The following is a 25,293-nucleotide window of genomic DNA, read 5'->3' as shown; positions in this document are numbered from 1 at the left end:
CAAACTGTGCCACACGCCCTCCCGCGTTGCCTTGTGGGAGCCTCGGTACTGATAAAGTTATTTTATTTAAGTTTTTCTTTGGTCAGAACGGCATCGGAAGAGAAACTGATGACATACATTCTCCTATTAATGGCACTGTGGTCGTCTTTGTACTGCGAGTTTTATGGAATAATTACGGTGATTTTGTGTCAAGTCTTTTATTTATTTTCACTTTAGAAATTGTTTCCTTTGGCGAACATTAACGCCACTTCCATAGTAACGTGTACACAAATGGGTCACGCTAATTGCTCAGCGCACAACATGGATTTGTACTGTACTTGCGTTGAATATATTTATAAGCAAGAACTAAGAGCACTTACAACGTTGTAATGAAGCGCACACATTCGTTTACGAGAATGTGCAATTATTGTGATGATTCACTGCTTGGATTGTGGTAATTTTTTTTGTTGTAAAATAAAGCCACGGACTCAAATGCTCATGATGAGTATGACCTCAGCGAAAAATGGGCCTCGTGTATTCATGCTCTTGCCACAGTGGCACTTTTCTCCGGGGCCATATTTGGTTGCACAAAGTTGTATTTTGTGCAGCATAATCAAAAAAATGTCTCTTGTGGGCCATTTCAACTGTCACTGGAACGAAGACCTTTCAGGTGACTTTGTGGCAGATTCCTACACGGGCAGACCTTGCTCAGCACATTTCCGAATGCACTCTTGCGCAGGCAAGTCTGCGGGGCCTTTAAAAGCAAGAGTTACATTTCACGAACACTTAAGCACAGCTCTGCAGCACTTAGTTTATTTTTGTGTGAAATAAAATGCTTTCAGCATTCACTTAAAGGTAAGAGATAAAGGTACATCCCCACAACTGTTTGGCTTGTGCCACTGCTGGCAGAAGAATCTCAACTCGAGGGCGTTTTAAAGAGCTCTCTATAAAGGCCATCTTGAGGATATTTTTTTCGCCTAATTTTCCAATCTGGCCAGACATCTGGAAATATAGGGAAGTACCCACAGTTTACCTCACCGTACGTGACCTGCCAATAGACTTAACTGTGGTGTACCCATGGATAACAGACAGGGTTTATAGTAAACTTGACTCGTTATTTCAACCATGCCGGGAGATTGAGTCGAACTAGCAACCTCTGGATTCCAATTCCAGTGTTACTAATCATTACGCCAAAGCAGCATCCCTGGTCAGGTCATTTATATATGTGTATATATATGTGTATATATATATGTGTTATTGGCGATATTTGACGTGACATTAGCTGTCCACGCTGCTCAGACTACCATGGCAGTTTCAAATCGCACAAAGGAGCAGCCTGCACATTATTTTAAAAGCCTTTCCTGCTTGAGTTTTTTTAAAAACATTTCCTTTGAACTAAAAAAGGAATGGGTAATTAAGGAGTTACTTACCGGCGAAATACAAAGGCCAATCTGGGCTCCACTTCAAAAGCCAAGGTGGCTTGTTGGCCAAATGCGGCCTTTTGGACAATGTGTACACCCATTGCATTACTCTACATGGTCTTGGTTCTTTCGGTAAAGTCACGTAGAAGGGAAATAAAAAATAAAACATAATAAAATAATTCTCACGACGTTTTGGCCACAACGCAAGCAGCCGTCCTCAGGTAAAGAATGAAACATCACCAAGCTTGGAGCATATATTTAAGCTGGGTTTGAGGGGGAAGAAGAGCGCCTTGACAAAAGAATTTGCATATCAAGACGCTCTTCTTCCCCCTCCAACCCAGCTTAAATATACGCTCCAAGCTTGGTGGTGTTTCATTCTTCACCTGAGGACGGCTGCTTGCGTTGTGGCCGAAACGTCGTGAGAATTATTTTATTATGTTTTATTTTTATTATTTTATTACTTCCCTTCTACGTGACTTTACCGAAAGAACCAAGAAGATGAATCCCTGCAGTCACGAAAGCTTTAAATCGAAATTTACTCTACATGGTTGGGTTTTTGAACGGCTCGCTTGGTCCTACATTATTGTACGCATTCAGGGGGGGACTGGCTTTGAAGATTTCCTACAAACATAACCTCATGGCAGGGTTCACAAAAGATCATCTGCAAGATAATTAAGTGTGCCCTATTATTTCCATTGTTATTAAATCATTCCAGCCCTTTATCGATACACTGTTGGATAAAGGCCTTCTCCCATGCCACGTCGGTCATGGGGTGGCCCCGTGGGGGGGGGGGGGGAGGGGGGCAGTTTGTCAACTGGCCGCCTGTGAAAAAGAGCGTCATTGCTCATCAGATTCCTCCAGTCTAAGTAAGGATTCTGAACCGTATTTTGTCCTATATATACTGGGCTGGTGTAGCCATGGCCGAGATCCAAACTCGGTCCCTCTGCGGTTGTAGCACCCTTCACCACCGCTTCACCTCCACGTTGCCGCTACAGCATTCTCTCGTTAATCACGAGGGATACGTTCCAAAGATGCTCGTTAGGAGTAGATTTCGCGGGTCAGGATATTGGCCTACGAATATATCGTACGCGCAATGTCTGCAAATGCTTCTAGAGCTTCGTGAAGTTCTCTAACTTTCTCATCTCTTTATCTCATCACATTCTCTCATCACTTTGTCATCACTTTATCTCTTTATTTTCTCTCTGTCTGTGTGCAGTTGTGTAGCTTTCCAGATGCGATTCGCAGATAATCAAAATTGCGGATAGCAATTTCGTGAATAACGAGGAATACTGTACTGTCGTCACGTTTGATTGTTTACTGCCCATGCTATTATGTACGGACAGATTTTCACCGTACTATAATGCATGCTCACAAACATTTATATTTCATACAGCATGTCACCCCTGTCGCTAAACTCATTAATCTCCACCGACGTCTTAATAGGAGGATACAGGTTTTGTTGAGCTAAATGCATGCATGTGTTCCGGCAAATGGCTTTTGTTTTCCCGTGTACCAGCATCATGTGGGTATCAGGCACTCATTTCCGTGTGTGCGCGGGATGGAAAGTCAGAACCCATTTGTCGGATTTTTACCAAACGTAGCGTGTTGGATTAAGAAACAAGTCTTTTGATTTTGGAATTTAATTTTTTTTTAGTCAAGCGACAACGGGAAATGGGGTGCTTATTACGGGTACTTGCAGGTGACTTGGACGTGTGATGGCGAGGTGCTTTCGCGTGCCAAAGAAAGCAACGTTAAATTGAGGCCCAGTCTTTGAGCAGACAATGAGTGGCAGGCAACGAAACATGGGCGCAGACAATGGCGACCGTGCGGCCCCTTGAGATGGCAAATAATCCACAGAGTTAAAGAACGAGGGGCACCTTGCCCCCCAAATGTCGCCTAATTATATATGCTTCCTTTTAAGGCCACGGTGTTATTGACTGATGTGTTGAGTGGGTTTTTTTCTTGTTTTACCCCAAAAATGTAAAGGTTTCGTGCAAAATTCGTACTTCGTTTGAATGTTTTATCCTTTGCACAACGAGCTCTGTCCACTTACAAGTGAGGCGGAGAATGTGGACTATGCCTCCATTTGTTAACTTCACGATTTAATTCGAAAAATTTATGCGTTTTTTGTGGCTCAACAGGAATTACCCGTGTAAGTTATCAGATGTTTTAGCCATATGTGTTTAATTAATTCAGAAAATATTTCAACAATTACGCTTTATCTTTATATAAATAATGTTAATGTAATAAATGTATAGAACGCAACAGTATATAAAACGGACCATTGCCTTTCATCGACCCTTTGCTTAAAGGCACACCGTGGAACCTGCGATGTTTTATGAACTGACGTGTGTGGACTTTAAATGGCTTTGGCAGCGTGTGTTCTTTTTGCCGAACGTTTTCAATTTCACACAGTGGACACGACGATTTCTGTTGAGTTATATTTACAATTGGAGCGGGCAGTCGGCTGCTAGCGCTGTTATGTTTTCTAAGCATATGAACTCTATCTGTTCATCTCTGGACTGGCAAACCGCTTAGAGTTTGCTTTGTTTGGAAATCTAATTATTTTAGTTTGCCCAACTTGGTCCCTGAACGAGGGCCTGGCCATTCCCCGTGACACCATTACAGTTGTAGAGAAAATGTTGCTGGATTCAAGGCTGTGTTCTTCACTTTGATGCTTGTACGCATGCTATCCCTCGTCGCCAATGCACAGCTACTGATGAAATATATTCTTTCGGTTGCAAGGTGGCCGAGAGATAGAACTACAGCGAGTGGATTGCACCACTCCGAGGATGTTTCTTCACAATTTTTGCCACAAGTTTGTGTGGTGAATGCAGAATTAATACCCTGCAAAATGTGTCTGTTTGGTGTTTGAACATCTGAACGCCTATTTTATTTATTGCCAGCATGGGTAAAACCTATTCTTATTTTTAATAATTTTGGATGCTGGCAAAAATATCCCATACATATGGATTGAAACCATCTGTGCGGAGCTGTGAGTGCTGTCCCCTCGTATTGTGAGGTTTCTACGGGTCCTCCGTTTTCTTCCCACATGCCAAGTGCACACAAATAGAATTGACATCCAAAAGCAGGGTCCTCCTGAAATAGTCTTAAATTGGAATTCTTGTACAAACAATGGGCATTGTTATCATAAATCTCGGTAACTAGCGCATTTATACTTTTACATTCGTGCTCTTGAAGTGTACGTGTACATATTAAGATCGCCAAAACGGAATGTTGTCAAACATACGCATGCAAAAAAAGATCCCCCGTATAGCCTTAGCAGACTGTTGGGGCAAGTGCTGTTCGCGAGCACCTATGAAGGCCAGCACGTCACACGAGGGGGTGGGTGGTCAGCACCATGCCCGGCCGCCTTTGTCTCCCCAGTGGCGATGTTTTGACGCACCGCATCAGGTACTCATTTGAGGCGGAGTCGACCTAGGGAAGGCTCAGGACCAGTTCGGATAATCGTCACTGGCGTTGGCCGTGACCGGTCAAATCGAACTCGAATCGCCGGGTTCATTGCGCAGCGAGCGCTAACCGCTGCACCACCGCTCCCCACGACTCTGCTGACACTGATTCTCGGGATACATTGAAGCTTTCCTGAGTTAACAAAAAAATTGTTTAGCTGTTATACCAGTGGGGAAGCTGTTGAGTGTGTACACAGTACAGATGCACCAGAACCCACGGGCTGGAGGGGTTCAGGCGCCCGGGCTATGAAGGGAGGGGAAATAGCACGTGGAGCAGGAGGGGACCCCATTTTATTCCTTGCACTAGGGCCCAGCCCACGCCGCCGTATTTTTGCTCTGCAACAAGTAAAGAGAGAAGGAGGAGGCTGTCACGTGACCCTGTGGCTTACGCGAGCTGATGTTCACTCCGCGTATCATCCACATGCACGTGTGTGTTGATGTAATTACGTATTCTTTTCGCGTATCTGGTGCTCTAGCTGTGTGAAAGTCATGCCCAAGTAAAAAAAAAGGAAAAAAAGCATTCGCTTGAATAAGTAAAAAGGGAAGTAAAGGTAACACCTTCTTGGTTCTTTCGGTAAAGTCACGTAGAAGGGAAGTAATAAAATAATAAAAATAAAACATAATAAAATAATTCTCACGACGTTTCGGCCACAACGCAAGCAGCCGTCCTCAGGTGAAGAATGCATTCTATTATGTTTTATTTTAATTATTTTATTACTTCCCTTCTACGTGACTTTACCGAAAGAACCAAGAAGATGAATCCCTGCAGTCACGAAAGCTTTAAATCGAAATTTAAAGGTAACACATTTTCACAAAAAGGACACCAGGCCGGCTTGCAGCCCCCCCATGCTAGATGGGGTCTGGGTGTCGCTGCCCACCCTGACGCCGCGGTACCCCCACTGCGCTGCAGGCCGCTGGACACTAAGCTAAAACTATAAACTTTTTTTATTTTACCAGGTAAGGCCCACTGAGCTAATACGGCTCTTTTTCAAAAGGGACCTGACCACAAGATCGCTCAATGAAGTGGCTTATCACGTGAACATTCATAGAAGCCAAATACTCTGAATGCATGTCGATTCTAAATGTGTAGGAGAGAAACCGGAGGCCCCGGCGAAAAATCCACGTGACCACAGGGAGAGAGAGAACACGCAAACTCCAAATATACAGGCGTCAGGGTCGGGAATTGAACCGACGAACCTCCTGCATGCCAGGCGACGGAGTTAACATCTCGCCTCCAATCCTGCAGGCGCCGTGCTGCTGCTGAACGTGGAGGGAGCGGCGCTGAACGTCGACCCCGTGCTCTACGCCTGGCTCCTGTACCAGCCGCGTCCGGGCGTGGGCCGAGCCCGGCAACAGGTAAGCAAACGCACGCAGTGGCAGCTTGTTGCGCGCATTTGCACTTTATTTCGCGTGCGGTAGCAATTTACTTTGCTCAGTCGGTGTCAGCCACTGAGGTCGTGACGGGATTCCCCCTGTACCGTGCCCGTTCCATTGTCATGCGCACCGATGGCTACTTTAGTTGCACGTAAAATTAAGATCGATTGGTAGATTGATCGAGTTTCTGCGACGTGCAATTGTCGGTCAATTTGCGTAGCATTTCCCAACATGCCGTTCGCTTGGCGTGTTCCAGCAAGGTTCGCGTCGTCGCGCTCGCCAGCGGTGGCAGTTTTTTTTATTGAAAATAAATTTGCGATGTATCGCGAATACGTGGATGACGTGTACATTTGGACACCTGCAGCGCGTGTGGTGCGAGAACTGGCGGTTTAGTAGTAGGTTTTTACCCTTTCAACTTGTACAAAACTGACACCTTTATACAAGGGATCATGTTTGCAATATCCACAACACAAGCAGTCAAAATGCAAACAAAAAGAAACAACTCTGATGATGATAATGATATGCACTGTCCTTGAAGTTGATTGGTCCACACCCGAGACAGCTTTTCTTAGAGCCTAGTCTCCATTGGTGTATAAAGGTGTCAGTTTTGTACCAGTTGAAAGGGTAAAAACCTACTACTATATTTTGCCACTGGTAAAGGAGGTCTCATAGCGTAACTGGCGGTTTGTGAAATAATATATCGCTTGGAATGTATTGGGGTTTTTTTTAAGTATAAGAATACCGGGAGTGCCATGTTAATATCCTAAGGAGTGTTGTTGTTCACGTAGGTTAGCGTGTGTGCAGTAATTTACTTCCCACTCCCCGCAGTGATGTCTTGCATTCAGAGTTACGATTCATAAAAAATATATTGTAATTTTTTTTTATTTAGTTTTTACCACCTCATTGGTCTTGTTTTCCCATTTTTTTCCGCTTGTACAGTTTTGTTCCCTCCAATAACCCCCCAAACAAAGCAACAACATATTGCATGCATATCCTTAGCATGCATTGCGAATGTGTTCATATACACTCGATTCGATGAATCTATCGTGAGCATTAAGCGACTATTTCAGTCATTGAATGCCTGCTGGTTCGCGAGGGAAGAGAGCACGAGAGCAGTTAACATTTCTCCAGTTCCACAGTTTGGAAATTATCACCACAGAGTTGAAACTTGCACAAGAATAAATCAAATTAAATGACACCAGATGCAAAGCCGGTGTCATAGAATATTTGTATTTTATAACCGCTGACCTTCAAAGTGTGACCTCAGAATTGTGTTTCTCTGGTTAATCCAGTTGAGCGTAGCTGATGGAGTGCCCAGGAATTCCTCCGTGAGTTACCAGATATCTGCTTCCTCCAAAGTTTTTCACGGTTTTATCCAGTTGCCCTCTGGGGGGACACAGGCTTTGTCGATTGTTAGATCATCCCCGCGTGCTCCAGTTTCTGATTAAAACAACACCGCTGAGTGCAGTCACACGACGGCTCGACCGTGATCGCCCGTGCACAAATTAAACAATACTTTGGTTTTGTTATCATCCAATAAAATCGGTTTTGGAAATTCAAGAGATGAATTTCATCTCGTGGCACAGGTGCTCGGTGACTTGTTGAGGGCACGTGGTGGCTTGGGGAAGACTTCATCTTTGCAGCGGAATTCCCATCGATTTTTTAAAAATATCAATACCCTTATTTTTAGTCGAGGTCGAACAATTCAATAATTAATCGATTATTGTAGATTTTTTTAAGGCTCGGAATGCATGAATCAGATATCTTGCGCAGGAATCAATTCTTTTTTTTTGGAGAAGTGACATTTAATGTGTTCACGTCACCCCTGCAGCCACAGTGTTACACAAATATATATTTATTTCTTGAATCGAATTGCATCTATGAAGTGTCATTGGGGTGAGGAATCATTCCATCTCTCTCATGTAGCCAGTAAAGCCTTGATGAGTCTCACAACTCCCTTGTTTGAGGTGGGTCCTGCATCGGGATGTTTGTCCAACTCCATTCTTATTTGTTCCGCTTCACGTGGGAGAGAAAACCCCCAGAGTGCCTGGAGAAAAACCCACGGGTAGGAGGGATAGGACTCATAGCTGCTCCATGCCGATAGAATCATAATCTTGATTTAGACTGGAGGAATCTGATGGGCCTACGAAGCTGTTTTTTCACAGATGTCAAGCAGGGGTGGGTTAGCAAGATTGAATTCGTTGGTACAGTGCCATTTTTTTTTGCCCACCTTACAGCTCCAAGCCTCCGAACACCTGGAATTTTCAGGAAGTCTCCCATCACAGTCCAAAGCATGCTCACCCCTGTGTAGCTTCTGACATTTGACACATCATTTAAAGTGATTTTGGCCACGTGTAACTCGAAGCTGCCGGTGCTTTAAAGTTTGGGGCACCAAACTTTATGACCTTCACAATTCATGGAACATTTCAGAATGTCCTCACAGCTGCTTGATCATATTTTGAGCATTCTGACATTATTGGAGTCCAAAAGAAATTAGGCTACAAATCACTGGACCAGATCAGGATGTTCACATGCGGGAGAGTGTTGTGCCTCGTGAAATTTCACTGCTGTGAGGAACATCGCAATGTTCTGCTTGTTGTGTTTTACTTCCAAAAAATGTCTGCTCAGGAATACAAATAAAATTCTCAAGTTTTTATGACCGTACATCGTAACGTTTGTTTAACCAAATGGAAACAAGTATACATGGATGAAGCTTTGTCATGGTGCAATATATTATTAACTTGTGAAATCGTAAAAAGCAAGATGCGCCCTACAATTCCTGAGACATGTCGTTGTTGGTAGAAGGGGCTCCACTAGAGATAACTCGAGAGAATCCCGCCGGAGCATATCCTGACCCACTCTTCTCACGCTGTCAAGACGTCTTGAAAGTGTTGGCAGAGTCCCCACCACACTTTATTGCACCACACACGCCACCTGCTTATTGCATAATTGTGGCACACCCATTCATGACACTGGGTGGACAGAGGTGGGTGGAGATTCACGAAACGTGCACCATTATTAACGGCTGTTCTGCCGGGAGATCGAACTGGCGACCCTTGAAATGCAGGTCCGGTCATGGGCTTCGTTAAACCAGGGAAGTTCCACTCGACCTTCAGATTCATTTTCAAACGGGTCTGGCGTTGGATTTCGGTGGAGGCCCGAATGGTCTCGACGGATGAATTCAACAATTCATTTAGTCGATTGTTGTTTCATGGCTATTTCACCGCGGGCCACTGAGTAGCAGTAGCAGCAGTAGAGCTTTATTCATAGCCACATAAAGAGCCCATTGAGACCTGTAGTTTCCTCTGGAATCTTTGGTAGATACCTAACGGATGCGACTGGTGCTACCGACTGAGTGGCGTCGTACTCTTCAACGAACAAATTTAAGTCCCCACCTTCAAAAGGATGCTCCCGTTATGTAATTGTATTGTTCGCACACCGGACTTGCAATACAGATTTTGTCGGTTTGCGCACGCGGCGCGGATGTTGAAACGGTGAGAAAGTTTCCTAAATCATCCCCGCATCTGTCCATGCAGCAGTATAAATAAGTAAATCACAAGTAGTCGATGGGCAGGTCATGTATGAGTGATGGCGGTGCGGGAGGGGTGGAATGTTTGAGTACTCTGAACTCTTCCAAGCTCTCTGGCCAGTCTGGAAGAGTAGGATAAACTAAACGAAAACTAAACTATTTATTTTACCAGGTAAGGCCCATGAAGCTACGTGGCTCTTTTTCAGAAGTGACCTGGCCACAAATTATAGCTCAACAAAGTGGCTTATCACGTGGAAAGGTAGAGCAGCCAAATACTCTAAGTGCATGTTGATTCTAAATGTGGAGGGAAAAACCAGATGACCTGGATAAAACTCCACGCGACCACGGGGAGAACATACAAACTTCAAATATACAGGCATCAGGGTCGGGATCAAACCCACGACCTACTGTATACCAGGCGAGGTAGGTAACATCTGGCGACCGTGACGTCCACGGTGGCACCACGGTGGCGAGATCTAGAGAGGAGCCCTCTCGATCTTTCTTTAGTGGTGGAGGCCCTGCCACATCAGCAGTGGCACGAGCATGCAGGCAATTGCAAGGTTACACTTGACCTTTTTACCCCCATCTTCAGATGAAGCAGACATGGGTAGCAGTAGGGAGGCCGCTGTGGACGGGGGATGCGGCAGCTAGCACGAGCGCTCAGGTCACGGCTAAAAGAGAGGGAGTTGTGGGGGAGAAGGTGGAGGAGGGGAGGGGGAGGGGGGGCTGAACATTGGGGCCTGCCCCGGCAGGCCGCCTCTGTGTTTGTGTTGGCAGCCGCGTAAGGAACAGCCCTGTAATCTGAGGCCCTCGGAGGAGTCTCCGTGCACTCAAGCTCTCAATCGAGGAGTGCGGAGACGGGGTGGAGGTGCAGGAGGAGGAGGAGGCCGGTTTGGGTGGGTAGCTTGCGGTGGTGGTGGGAGTGTGTGTATGTGTTGGGGGGAGGGAGGGAGGGAGGGAGCTCGAGTGGACATCAGGGAGTGGGAGGTCTGATACCAGATGCTGCACCCAGTGCGGTTTGTCAGCTCTTGTTACGCTGCCGCCGCGATAATTGGGGATTGAGGACGGGACGACGTGAGGATCGGCCGGTGCTGATTTCCTTGATTTGCAGGTGGAAACTCCTCCGTCGTTCCCCGCGGTGCTGTTCACCCAAGGCACACACAAAGCGGCGGCTCTTTTGGGCGTGCTGTGAATTTGCGAGGGGACGCAGAGTGCAATTTTGTCCCTTTTTTCTGAAAGCGCTGCGTGCCATCGGAGTGTTATGTTTTCCGGGCCGGTGGCAGATTTACACGCGATTTGTGCGTCTGTCGGAAGTTCGCTGCGCTCGTGCCATATCCCGTGTGTGGTGGTGTGCCATTTGATTACTGGATATTTGTGAAAAAGAGCTTTGCAGCTTATCGGATTTCTCCAGTTTAAACGATGATCCTGAGAAAGATTCCGGTAAACACTGCTTGCATCTTCTTGGTTCTGAATGGAGACGCTGTCTCCCCGACAGACCTGGTCTTCACCTGAGGACGGCTGCTTGCGTTGTGGCCGAAACGTCGTGAGAATTATTTTATTATGTTTTATTTTATTATTTCCATTCTACGTGACTTTACCGAAAGAACCAAGAAGATGAATCCCTGCAGTCACGAAAGCTTTAAATCGAAACACTGCTTGCATGTTTCCTTGTAGTCCTTTTTTTCGAATGTTATCAACATTCCCCGAAGATTGCCCAATTTTTTCCCCATCGCTTGGTCCTGTCGCGCCGAAATCGGGTTGCCGCTCGCGGAGTCTCTGATTGCTCCCTGTTCTGCGATCTCGGCGCATTGTCCCGGGCTCGCTTTGAGTTGCAATAAAAACACGAGAAAAAAAAAACCCCATTCCCGAACATTCCACATCCTTCAACGAGTGCTCCGTGAGTGGCGGCGCGTAGAATATGTGCCAGTGACATGACTAGGAGAGGTCTTCCTCACCAGAGGTGTAATTGGAAGCGACCCCTTCCTCGAGAGCGCGGCCAAACCCCATTACAGATGGGAGAAGCGTAGCTGGCGTGGTCATCAATCAGTCATTCCTAATTGGCTGCCGATCAACTCCGGTCTAATTGGGGGTTGCTGTCTTTGGGAAGCGATCGCACGCTCGTCGGGCTAGACGCTGCTCGGTCGTGAGAATCGATCTGGCTGCGGCCTCCGTGGGAGACACGGGGGGGTCGTGCTGCTTGCACTTGCAGCGTTTATTTTTTTTTCACTTTCCCTCGAGCAACTGCGGGGATTTAGCGGAAGAATGGAGTGATTGAATAAATGTTCTCTCCGGTAGGAAAAAAACTCGCATGAAAGCCTTCGGACGCTCCATTCTCTTTGAATGTACGTCACGCGCAGGGCGACTCGGAGAAAAACGATCGATGAATGACCTCGTGCAAGAAAATGTACATCACCGCTAATATGTTTTACATTATACAGAAAAACGTAATACACCGAGTATGTTTGTGCTGGATACGCTGCGTTGGTTGGGTAAGAGTTTTGGTATGTTGTGTGTACTTTGCATGACAACTGGCGGTTTTATTAAATGCCGTTGGTAACATTAATATCGTGACCCCCGCATTCCAATTGTGAGCGAAGTTTAACTGCGGTTGCCGAACACAATGTGCTTGCAATTAATTTGTTTGTAGCGATGCGAATGTGGGTATTTAGCAAGTTGGTAGGAGTAAAGTAGCAAGGAAGGTGTCTTTTTTAGCCGTCGATTAAATGTAAAGGGACACTGCGTCGGGGAAAAAAAATGTCACGTGCAGATGGGGATGTGTTTCGTTTCAGAGTGGTTACACATGCAGACTCGAAACATTGTGTTCCTGTATTTGTCTGGACTCCATAGTAACTTGTGAACACGACCCTTGATAATGGAAATATTCTGTCAACTCCACGAGTGCTTTCACAATCGAATGTGTGCAGATTGACAGCGGACGTGTTGCGCTTTAGTCAGCCACACCGATGAACTCTTTTTGCATGTCAAGTGGCGAGTTATTAACCCTCAGATGCCACCGTCAATGCAGTAAAACACCAGCGGTTGAATTGTTGATTTAATCCGGCGTTCTTCATTGCAAGGTCCCGCGGGCCAATCGCGGCCCCCGGTGGCCTGGAGTGCGGCCCCCGACAAGACACAACACGTGACAACACCCCCCATCGTGCTGTCGAAGCCAATGGTTTCAAATGTGGCGCGGCGGCCCTCGCACTGATGGCTTATCGGCAAAAGTGCCCCCCCCCCTCCGCCCACGTGTGAAAATTAGCGAAGAACGCTGATTTTACTTTTTATCCTTAATTAACTTGAGCTATTTCACCGGACAACGCAGCGGAGTGAGAGCGCAACGGTTCGAGATCACAAATTAGCCCTTTAACCTTCCGCAGACAATAAAACCAGGACCGCTCTGTGAGAAGTCAACAATGATTGTCTCATTTGTCGTCTCGCCCTTGCCATAGGAATGTCTAGTTTCCATTAGCGGCTTGATTCTGTATAAACAGGAGACAAGTACCAAAAACATCGATCCCCCATTTCGCCATAACAGACTGTTGGGGCAAGTGCTCTTAGCGAGCACCTATGAAGGCCGGCACGGCACACGAGGGGGTGGGTAACCAACACCACGCCCGGCCGCCTTTGTCTCCCCAGTGCCGATGTTTGTTTTAAGCACCGCACCAGGTACTCATTTGAGGTTGAACTGACCTAGGGGGAGGTCTAGGACTGGTTCAGGTAATGGTCACTGGTCTTAGCCGCCTGTGGGAATCGAACTCGGGTCGCCGGGGTCTATTAGCGCAGTGTGCTAACCGCTGCACTACCGCTCGAGTACCACCACCGCAAGCGCCACTTTCAGCCGCATTAAAATTCTCTTCGAAGCTGACCCCACGCATATCTTTGATAGATGTTGTGCGGTAAGGTAAGGGGGAGTTGGGGGGGGAGGAGAATGCCGTTGCTCTACTAATGTTGTCCGCCTGCTTGTGACTCCCTCACCTCTTATTCTTAGTCTGCGCCAAAGGCCGCTGCCGCGTCGGCCGCCCGGAAGAAAGGGGACGAGGCTTCCCTCGGCAGCGCGCCGGCCGTGACGCAGCCCTCGCACCAGGGCTCGGAGAGGGCGAGCAGCCCCCTCAAAACAAAGACGGCGACAGGTGGGGACCCCACCCACCCACCTCCTCCCCTGCTCCCTGATCGCTTCTCTTACTGCCTATCGTGGAGCTGTTGTGGTGGAGTGGCTAGCACATGGGATTTGTAATCCAAGCGGTACGCCGGTTTACTAGACAACTTTTTTATTTTACTAAGTAAGCCCCACTGAGCTATATATCTCTTTTTCAGAAGTGATCTGGCAACAAATGATAAGTCAACTAAGTGGCATATCATGTGGACATTTATAGGAGCAGCCAAATACTCAGGTTGGGTCTAAATGTGGAAGGAAAAACTGGAGAACCTGGAGAAAAATCCACGCGACCATGGGGAGAGAGACATGCAAACTCTAAATAAACAGGCGTCAGAGTCGGGATCGAACCCACGACCCTCTGCATACCAGGTGAGGTAGTTAACATATCACCACCATGGCGCCCCATGGTTTTATCTTCTGGCACGGCAATTGAAACATTGGGCAAAGTTTCTTAAATACCGCAGCCTCTCTCGACCCCCTGAGACATGTGTGTGTGTTTGTTGAACTTCTTTCGCACCGTACGTAGCCAACCGTGATAATCGGAGGTGCGGGGGAAGGACAACAAACCAACACACTAAATGCAATTCTAAAGAAATTAGTTTTCAAATAGATGTAAAAGTGCACAGCTCCAGTGGCTTGCTAATATCGGAAGCGAGGGCGTTCCAGACGGCCGCAGAAGCGCATCTGAAAGCGTGATGCAGTAAAGTGGGTACACCACAGTGAGTCGATTGGCAGTTCGTGTGTGGTGGGTATATTTTTGGTCCTCCCATCCCTTTCTAAGATGAGTGGCTGGTTTGGAAGAGTAGGCCAAATTATCTTTAGTGAGTTCCTTGTAATGGAGGCCTTTCCACCAGCTGTGTGGTGTGAGCATTTGCAGGGCTGTTATCTTTTTTTTACAAATGTCAGCATTTTGGTTGTCTTTTGTTTGCCCCATCAACTATATGGTAATTTCAGTTTTATATTATTACTTCCAACTTATGTGTTAGTCTTCGTCCTGTGTTCCACTCACTTTTATGCATTTATCCTTTGTGATATTGCAATATTGTGTCACACTGCACGCTGGAGATAATGTTCTATTACTGGAATATAATAATCTAAACGTGGAGAATTCTTCCAATCATCATCATCAGGGTTTTTTGTGTAATTGGAAGTGTCTTTTTATAATATTGCATCCCAGACAGTTCTTATCGGGCCACATATGTGGATGACCTCCAATTGTCTCTTAAACATGTGCCAGAAAGTACATTTCTGTTTCTGTTCTCACAAAGAAATATTATGTTCGTTTCATGCAGACGATTCTTAGAGGGGTTGTAAAAACAGTGCTGTTTTTTTGCAATATCTCCACTAACGGGAAGTGCGCGATTGTAACGTCACCCCTGTAGACCGCCGTATCCGCGTGACTTAATCGTGATGATTTATCTTTCGAATTCCCATCGCGCGTATTCATTGGTCGATCTCGTAATGCGAACACCGCTCAAGGGGAAGCAAAAGAGACGAGGCTTAAAAATAACACTCAAGGGTCATGCTTTTGTTTGAAATTGTGTGGTTATTGCCCATCTCCCAGGAGGACCTTGCATATTGTATATTATATAAGAAAATGTTACACTGCCCCCCCCTCACTCCCGCTGCCCCCTCCACAGTTCCCGATTAGAGTTCTTGAGAGAGAGGAGAAGGGGGGGTGGGTCACTTCTAGGCCACACTAATCGGGGGAAATTTCCGAGCGAGATTTGCATCTGCGGCGAAATTAAAAAATTTCGTGTCATATTGAAATAGAAACGCTCCCCATTTCACGCTGTGCATCCGTCTGGGCTGTCCGCGGGGCCCCTTTTCGCGCCCAGCCTTGGATGGATGTTTTTCTTTTAGCACAGGGAAAGGAAGGGGGGGTGGGCACCCGAGGTATTGGGTTCCCGCTAAAGTACACGCCGAGTGGAGAGAGCTTCAAAGTGACGGTGCCTCCGTGCGCAAAGCCAAAGTGTCACTTTTAATGAGTTAAAGTTGTACAAATGTTGCACTGTTTATCATCCCTGGTACAAGGTGGGACGGTGAGTTAGAGTAAATCAGGGTCAGCAGACATTTTTTGGCAGCGCCCAAAAACCGAAACCTCGTCATTTTGAGAGAGAGCGTCCTAAATAAGTAACGGAGACTCTGCCTGTTAATTTCAGTTAAAGTCAGCCGGTGAAGTGTATATATGTATATTTTTTCATACAGGAATGACTTGCAGCTGTTAATACCTTTTGTTCTTGAATCTGAAGCAACTCAGCTCCTCTCTTCTATTGCTGTATGCACACATCGTGGGACCTGCACTTGCAGTATTAGTGTTTTGTATTTGTTTTTAATTATTGCTACGTATATATATACAATACATCTACGTTTGGTATTTTCTGGCTATCTTGAGTTGATTTTTAGTTGGCTGGGAGAATAAATTTTTTCAATATAATCTGTAGACTGACATCTCTCGTGGTGCAGCCAATTAAAACAAATATTTATATTTTTTAGGGCTCTGAGAACAATATGGATCTTGGGTGGTTCCACCAACCCCTCCCCACACCCACCCCATCCCCCCCCCTCCCAGCATAATATTAGAAACCATTGTCAATCCACTGCTGGATGAAAACCCCTACATGCCGTGCAGGTTGTAGGGGATGTTTGACCGTAATTTGCCTCATCAGTCTTTTTTTTCCCCCGCCCCCTTTCTCATACGTAAACCTTTGTTTTGGTCCATTATCCTCAACCTAATATTGACTTCGTATTCACATGTAATTTGCATATGTCGTCAACAATCGATTATTACGCGCAACATTTTAATTGATCACTCGATGCATCTTTCTTTACTTTCCTCGTTTCGTATGGATTTTATCATAAACGTTGCTTATCAAAATGTGATACGTCCTCGCCACGAGTACGTGGGACTCTCCTATTAAAGGTCACTGGTGCCTTCATGCTATCTCAAGAGGTCGAAGGTCGACGCCGACGCACCCTTTTTATCGGGTGAAACCTGAAAGGCTTCGCAAACAATTTTTTTTGCGGCTTTTAAAATCTTGAGCATTGTTTAAAAAGGTGAGGCCTTTGGATCCTTCGTAGATCCTTCCAGAGCGTCTGGTTCGGGCGTGTGGCCCCTATTATATTCGTACTTTAATCCGATCATCCGCTGAAAGTTTGCAGGCCCGTCTGACAGCGGTCTCCTCCACCCTTGCAAGCAACTGTAAGCGTTTATGCCTTTGCCAGAGCTGTTTTTTTCGGGGGGGGGGGGGGGATACATTTTGAGGGCGGCTCACATTTGTACAAGTTTGCTAAAGCGCCCTCATGCTGCACACGTGTTTTGGTACGATACAAAAAAGGGTGGCGTGAAAAAGTGTAGGGCTTTATTTTTTAGTATTATTTTCCTTCTCTCCCCCCCTTCCCCCACCCCTGTATTCTTCATGAATGCTGGCATGGTCATTGAAGCTCTTAGACAGAGCTATAATTTTGGAAGTGATCCATGCGCGCCCCCCCCCAACCCTCCTTCCCTCTGCTGTGCCGTTCGCAAAAAAAAAGTTGAACGCGGCCTTCGGAGAGCGTGTGCCGCGTGCCCAGGTTTACGACAGCACTATTGGTGTGTCAAATTAAGGCTGTCAACCATGAAATAAACTCCGAAGCTTTCAATCATACACATGTAAACCGTTGTTATATATATTTTTTTGTTTATCTCTGTTAATTGTATTAGTTCACTTGATTTAGCTATTTTTTACGGAGTGCCTAACCTGTTTTTCTCCAATACATTTAGCTTTTTTACGCATGTATTTACTTTTGTTGGGTTAGGGTTAGTAGGATTGGCGGGTGTTAGGGTTGTTGGGTGTTTGGGCAGTGGCACTGTATTGTTATCACTGTGTATTTTATCACAAGCACAGATATTATTGCCGTTAACTCACAATAACTAGGGTTCTTTCTTTTGAAGGCACTACGAATTTTAGTTACCAACTTATAAAGGCCTTTATCTTGCAGTAGATTGACAAAAGGGCTGCTTTTCATACATATATTATTTGCTTTTATGGATTGGGTTATGCTCTGGCAAAAAGATGTTTCGTCTTCTCACCTGTTTAAAAAATCAATGTTTTCCATCCATATTCTACGTTAAGAGAACCACAGTAAACCACGTGGCTATTGCTTTGATAACCCTACCCTGGAACCTCTCTCACCCCTCTACGTCTTTCCAACTTGCGCGGAACTTGCACCACAAAAGTAGAGCCTTCACACTGTGAAGCAGAGCTAAAACCTCCCTAGTCCCGTAGGCCTTCCCCACAAGACAGAAGCTGCGAGGCTGCGTGTTGGCGTTCGCCCGTTTTTCTCTCGTTCCTCCCAGAGTGTTCGGACGAGGCCAGCAAATCGTAAAATCACAAAAACCGTTTGGCTGCCGTCTGAGCGGAGTGTGCAACTGGGAAAAGTGGTGCGCGGTCCATTCCAATTAAAACCGTCTGGAATCCAATCTTGATTGGCGGCTATATCTTCATTCAGGATATTCCGTAAATTCCTCCGGTGATTGCGAGTGGCTTGTGACCCCCCCCCCCCCCACTTGAGAAGGTGGGCCCACCCGCGCAGAGCTGATTGCATCCTCTTTGTTTACTATATTCCGCTGACATCTAAGTGCTGTGTGTGTGGTGCTGCTTTCTTTTTCTCGTCTCGCACGTGCACCGTTGTGGCTGCGGTGGGTGTGTGGGGGTGTTACGTGATCGTGCATCGGCGTGCCTGTCGTTGTGTTTGTTTTTCAATCGTGCAGCCTTCTCCGCTGCAATGACTGGAGGATTCCAAGCGCAGTCACCAAGGAGGAGGCCTCATGCGTAACGTGGCTCTGTTAGGGAATACAAAGGTGTCTCGTGTGCGTTGCGTTTATTGCATGAAACTATATTGGTGAATATAAGCACTTGGTGCAAATCTCTTTCAAAGCAGTGGAACCAGAGTTATGTTCCCCTCTTGCGATATTACAACTAAATGAACACGTGGCTCTTTCATTCGCAACGGGAATGACTTAATGCAATCCGCACTGACGCGCACAGTCCGTCACCCACAGTAACCATGACCGCAACACCCTGGAAACACTTGAAACAATTGCCCCCAAATATCGGAATTTTTGTTGTAAAGTCTTAAGTTGAGACAATTATATTCTTGTCGATTGGCTCTAAAAAACGCTCGAGCGTTCAGTCGTGAAACCGCAATCTCTTTCATGTTCCCGCGAATGATATTTTTGGGTTTACACAGTTGCTTAGCGATAAAGTTTCCGCTGCATGCCTTGGGTTAAAGCACACGAGCGCACGTGCAGAAGTGATCAGAACCCAGCTACGGTGGTGGAGGGATGTGATTAATGCTGCCGTGTTGTGCGGTGTGAAATTCTCACGTTGCGTGCGTGCGTGCGTTGCCTGCTCCGAATGTGAAGCACACTGCCAGCCAAGTTATTGCATTTCTGCACCTGCTTTGTGGTGGAGCGGTGGCACGGCAGTTGGGGCTCTGCATTGTGAACTCGCCTCGCCGAGTTTGGTTCACGGCTGCCATGGCTAGCATCGGTAATGGGTTATATCTGAACCAGCCCTAACCACCTCCCTCCTTCACCAACCCGCTTTCATCCAGCAGTGTATTGACAACGGGCCGTAAATTATATTTTTACATCGTGAAACTAAAATACAACTTTTTAGCCGTCCAGAGTGGTGTTTTCCGTAGGAAAAACCGGGAATCGGAGATGGGAGTAATTAAATAAAAAAAAACGAACTTCTGTTCAGCGCTTTTGATTTTCTCCCACGTTCCCAGGGTGATTGATGACTTCGGATCCCCGCGCGGCGGCAGCCCCTTGATTTCTCCCCGCGCCCGCCGCGTAACGAGCTTAATTGTCCCCCGCGGTTCACACGTGAACGCGATATCGTCACGAAACTCGGGTCGTCTTGCACGGCTGCCGTTACAAAGTATTCTCAGGTTTTTTCGGTAAAGTCACGTAGGTAAAACATTAAAAGTAATGAAAGTAAAATAAAACAAAACAAAAATAAAATTCACGACGTTTCGGCTACAACGCAAGCAGCCGTCTTCAGGTGAAGAATGAGACACTGCCAAGCTGGGAGCTTATATATAAGCTGAGTTGGGGGTGTAAGAAGAGCGCCTTAACAAAAGAATGTGCATATCAAGAGGAATTTAGCATATTCATGGTAAATGCGTAGGAGGTGGGCGGGGGGGGTTTCAAGGGAGGGGGCAGGGGGTAGCATTAACAAAGGGAGGGAATGTTAAAGCAATGAAACATGTGAATGGGAGAGTGGTGACAGAAGACCAACAGCGGAGCAAGTAATGCATTCCCTGTGGAGAACACAGTTAATGCCAGTGAGTGGATTACGGTCTGAAAGTCACCGTAAACGTGAACAACAATCAGTTAAGATCCGAAATGGTTTATTACGTCCTTCCAATGATTGCTGAGCCAGAATCCATCTTCTCGGTTGAAATTGTCTCTGTGTTTGTATATGTGGATCGCCTCATGAACGAATCTCTCATGGTAGCAAGATGGCTAGCAGAGAACCTCTGTCTTGGAGAAGTCAATGTCATGTGAGCCCACTGAATTGTAACAGTGATCTGTTACGGCTGAGATGTTTGTCCTACCGTGTTTCAGGTCTGCTTTATGTTCACGGATGCGGTCCGAGACATGTCGTTTGGTTTCTCCAATGCAACTGCTACCACAGAGGCAACTTAGTTTGTAGACGCCAGGGTACTGTATGTCTGGAACCCCTACCTCGCACCGACAGAGGTCACAAATATCTGCTAGTAGTGGTGGAGTATTTCACGCAATGGTCGGTGGCGTGGCCCATAGCAGATCAACCACTCAGTCAATAGCAAAAGCTTTTGTACGTGGATATGTTATGGATAAATGGGCCCCTGATAGACTTCTATCAGACCAGGGTAAAAAAAATCCTCATTTTGCAGCTCCAGCTGGGAGGTAAAAAAGCTGGTGCTCCATGGGAGGGTCCGGCTCCCTACCATACATCAAATAGAATAGAGAATATTCCATCGATGCATGCAGGGCCAACCGATATGTCGCCAGAACCCCGCCTATGTGTAAGTCCCAGTCTGTACGAGTGTCATTGACCACCTGGTGCGATTTAGGCATTATACCATCCCATCGGTTTGGGTGGTATGGAGAATTGTGTACTTTCTTAGTGCCTAGGATGTCGCACACTTCCTGTATCAGTTTTGAGGATTTTTTTTACCCTGGTCTGATAGAAGTCTATCAGGGGCCCATTTATCCATAACATATCCACGTACAAAAGCTTTTGCTATTGACTGAGTGGTTGATCTGCTATGGGCCACGCCACCGACCATTGCGTGAAATACTCCACCACTACTAGCAGATATTTGTGACCTCTGTCGGTGCGAGGTAGGGGTTCCAGACATACAGTACCCTGGCGTCTACAAACTAAGTTGCCTCTGTGGTAGCAGTTGCATTGGAGAAACCAAACGACATGTCTCGGACCGCATCCGTGAACATAAAGCAGACCTGAAACACGGTAGGACAAACATCTCAGCCGTAACAGATCACTGTTACAATTCAGTGGGCTCACATGACATTGACTTCTCCAAGACAGAGGTTCTCTGCAAGCCATCTTGCTACCATGAGAGATTCGTTCATGAGGCGATCCACATATACAAACACAGAGACAATTTCAACCGAGAAGATGGATTCTGGCTCAGCAATCATTGGAAGGACGTAATAAACCATTTCGGATCTTAACTGATTGTTGTTCACGTTTACGGTGACTTTCAGACCGTAATCCACTCACTGGCATTAACTGTGTTCTCCACAGGGAATGCATTACTTGCTCCGCTGTTGGTCTTCTGTCACCACTCTCCCATTCACATGTTTCATTGCTTTAACATTCCCTCCCTTTGTTAATGCTACCCCCTGCCCCCTCCCTTGAAACCCCCCCCGCCCACCTCCTACGCATTTACCATGAATATGCTAAATTCCTCTTGATATGCACATTCTTTTGTTAAGGCGCTCTTCTTACACCCCCAACTCAGCTTATATATAAGCTCCCAGCTTGGCAGTGTCTCATTCTTCACCTGAAGACGGCTGCTTGCGTTGTAGCCGAAACGTCGTGAATTTTATTTTTGTTTTGTTTTATTTTACTTTCATTACTTTTAATGTTTTACCTACGTGACTTTACCGAAAAAACCTGAGAATATGAATCATTGCAGTCACGAAAGCTTCAAATCTAGCGTTACAAAGTAATGGCGCCGTGCATTTCGTTTCCGCTTTCCATCCGTCAGGCTGTCCGGTCGTTTATTTGCACCGTGCATCTTTCGTATGGATGGTGTAGAAAAAAAAATGTTTTTGGTTACTATTTTTAATTTTAACCAGGTAAGGCCCCCACTGAGCTATGTAGCTTTTTTATGAATAGTGACCTGGCCACAAGTGATAGCTCAACGAAGCGGCTTATCGCGTGGAAATGTATAGCAGTCAAATACTCTAAACACACTTTCATTCTAAATGTGGAGGGTAAATCCGGAGGACCCGGAGAAAAATCCACACTATCAGGGGGAGAACATGGAAATTCGAAATATACAGGCGTCAGGGTCGGGATCGAACCCACAAGCTCAATTAAACCAGACGAGGTAGTTAACACCTCGCCACCGTGGTGATGTAAATGCCGAGGAACAACTACAATTTCACATTTAGGTGGTCAAGCCAGACAACTGCGTCAGCAGCAGCGGAGTGTATCGCTGTAACGTCTACTTCGTATTTGTGGATTGGGGCATTGCTTCGTTTATATGTTGTACTAGCGGAAGTACCCGGCTTTGCCCGGGTGAAAAATATATTTCTTAAAAACTTTACATATATATACACAGATACTAAGGTATTGTCAAAGCCCGGTGGGCTGTTTGTACATTTCTCCACCAACAAATATATAAGAGGCTTTCACAAGTCCAAAAAGTTGTAGAAAGTGTGGGGTAAATAGTTGATGTCAAAAGGTTTCCGAAAAATGTGGTCTCCCCCCCCCCTCAAAAAATATCTTTACCCCTCGTAGGTATATATACTAACAACACCTTACATACAACAGAGGAAGTGGTATCTATTGACTCTGTAGTAGTATCTACTGACTGTACCGTAGTATCTACTGAGCCAGTAGTAGCTACTGACTGTGTAGTAGTATTTAGTGACTGTAATAACTACTGACCATAGTAGTATTTACTGGGCCTACAGTAGTATCTACCGACTATATACTCGTAACGACTAACTGTATAGTATCTGCTGACTCTATAGTTGTATCCACTGACTATAGTAGTAACTACAAAATCTATAGCAGTATCTACTCACTCTATAATAGTATCTATTGACTCTAGTAGCTACTCACCGTAGCAGTATGTACTGACTGTATAGTAGTATATACTGACTGTAGCAGTATTGACTGACTAGTGGTATATACTGACTGTTTTAGTATTTACTATAGCGGTATCTACCAACTCGATAGCAGTATCTACTATCACTACAGCAGTGTATACCGACTGAGGTCTTACCTGCTATCACCCTCTCCACTCACCCTCACCATCACCACTCACCACTCTCCCTCACCACTCTCCCTCACCACTCTCCCTCACCACTCTCCCTCACCACTCTCCCTTACCACTCTCCCTCACCACTCTCCCTCACCAAAGGGCGATCCTAAAGGAATCTACAACCTTCGATGATTCCTTTGCGCGATTCAAAGAATCGATTTCTGGCGCATAGGAGGTTTCCATTTTTAATTGCAGAGTTTGATTTTCATTGTTATGTTATGTTTTAAAGTTTTCAGGAGTTTTTAATTATATTTTAGCCCCGGTCAACGCCGGATATTTCCCATTCGTAGCAGTTTATATCAACTCTATAACCAACTTATATTAAACGGAAATAAGGCGATTCTAAATGAATCTACAACCTTGGATTCCTTTTCGCGATTCATAGAATCGATTCTTGGCGCGGTCGGGTTTAGAGTTTTAATTACACAGTTGTATTTTCATTGGGATGTTATGTTTTAGAGTTTTCAGAAGATTTTAAATGTATTATTCCCCCGGGCAACGCTGGGTATATCGAGTTTATACCACAAAGTCGTCGCCTGACAGAGTTGCGTGTCGAGGCCTAGTACCGTGCAGGGCCTCCGGCCTCGCCTAGATTGCCCACTCGCCTGAGGCTGGGTACTGGGGCCGTTACCCCCCCCCTCCCCGCGCTACAATAATACTGTCTAATCGCTATAATTTTCTTATCTACCGACCCTATAATAGTAATTGCACACATTGGGGTGGGGGGGGAGTGAAGAGGACGTGAAACTTTGATGAATTTACCTCAGAGTCGCGTGTTAATGCGTGCGCATATTTTTAACGGGAATTAAAAATGGCGTCCACCCGCAGCGAAGTTGTTGCTACCCGTTGCCAGGGGCAACCGCCGTGGTCCGAGCCGGTCGGCGATATTAAATAAATAAATAACGATTTAAATAACTAATTAAAGAGAAATCGCACTAAATCGATAATCGGGCCGATTTAAAGTTTAGAGACAAAAAATCGGAAATGCCTAAGTTTACCGCGGGGCCGGGGGCGTGCCCACCTGCAAAATTTAATCTCGGCGAACCCCACGATCCGAGAGCTACATCCCCCGCAAGGGAGCGTACGCAGACGGACGGACAGACAGACAGACAAAAAATGAATTATATAGGTTAGATGGTCTGTTCTGGATGACCACATTTGTGCATCAGGTATCCGCATCTGCCACTGTTTGCGCAGTGAATGCGGTTGAGGGTGGACCATGAGTTTCATGGATTATAAAACCCAGAGATCTTTTTTTCTGTCTCATGTAGTCTTATTCACGAGTTGATGCATGTATCATGAGTGTAAGAAGCGATGTTGATCAATGCATGTTTTTCAGTTCGCGGTGATGTCTATAATATATATTTTAAAAACAAATCCCTTTGCCGTCTCTCGGCCTGCGGATGAGGCTCCGAGCATTGCCACTCGGCTCAATGCTGCCCTCGCTTGACGAGGAGATGAAATAGAATCAGGAACTGGCTTCCACGAGTGAAATTCTATTTAATAATAACGGTGCGCTCGTGACAACGTTGTCCTTTAAATGTAGCCCAGAACCCGTACGGCACGTGTGTCTGAATTATTTCAATTTCTGAAAGATGACATTTAAACTTAGAAAGAGCAGCTTTCGAAGCACGTGGTTTGAGTAAAACACTTCTACGCGAGACGTGTGTACTCTGGTAAAACGTCGCAAACTTGGATAATAATTAATTTCCTAATAATTAATGCAAGGCCGTAATTATAACATATATATTGGGGACACACACCCCCCCCCCCCCCATATTAAAATATGCTCAAAATGTCCCCCCC

General features: G+C 45.9%; 1 protein-coding gene across 1 annotated transcript in view; it reads left to right on the top strand.

The window, feature by feature from the left end:
• The window catches only part of LOC144931718 (intermembrane lipid transfer protein VPS13B-like), a 301,466-nt gene that overhangs the window by 134,649 nt on the left and 141,524 nt on the right, over positions 1-25,293 (top strand). Inside the window, 2 exon segments of the mRNA XM_078855932.1 lie at positions 6,117-6,226; positions 13,762-13,903. Of these exon segments, the coding sequence (XP_078712058.1) occupies positions 6,117-6,226; positions 13,762-13,903 (252 nt within the window).

The sequence above is a fragment of the Lampetra fluviatilis genome, chromosome 4 (genome assembly GCF_964198595.1).
Source record: "Lampetra fluviatilis chromosome 4, kcLamFluv1.1, whole genome shotgun sequence".
NCBI lineage: Eukaryota > Metazoa > Chordata > Hyperoartia > Petromyzontiformes > Petromyzontidae > Lampetra > Lampetra fluviatilis.
The sequence above is the reverse complement of the archived record's forward strand: the minus strand, read 5'-3'. Positions and strand labels throughout refer to the sequence as shown.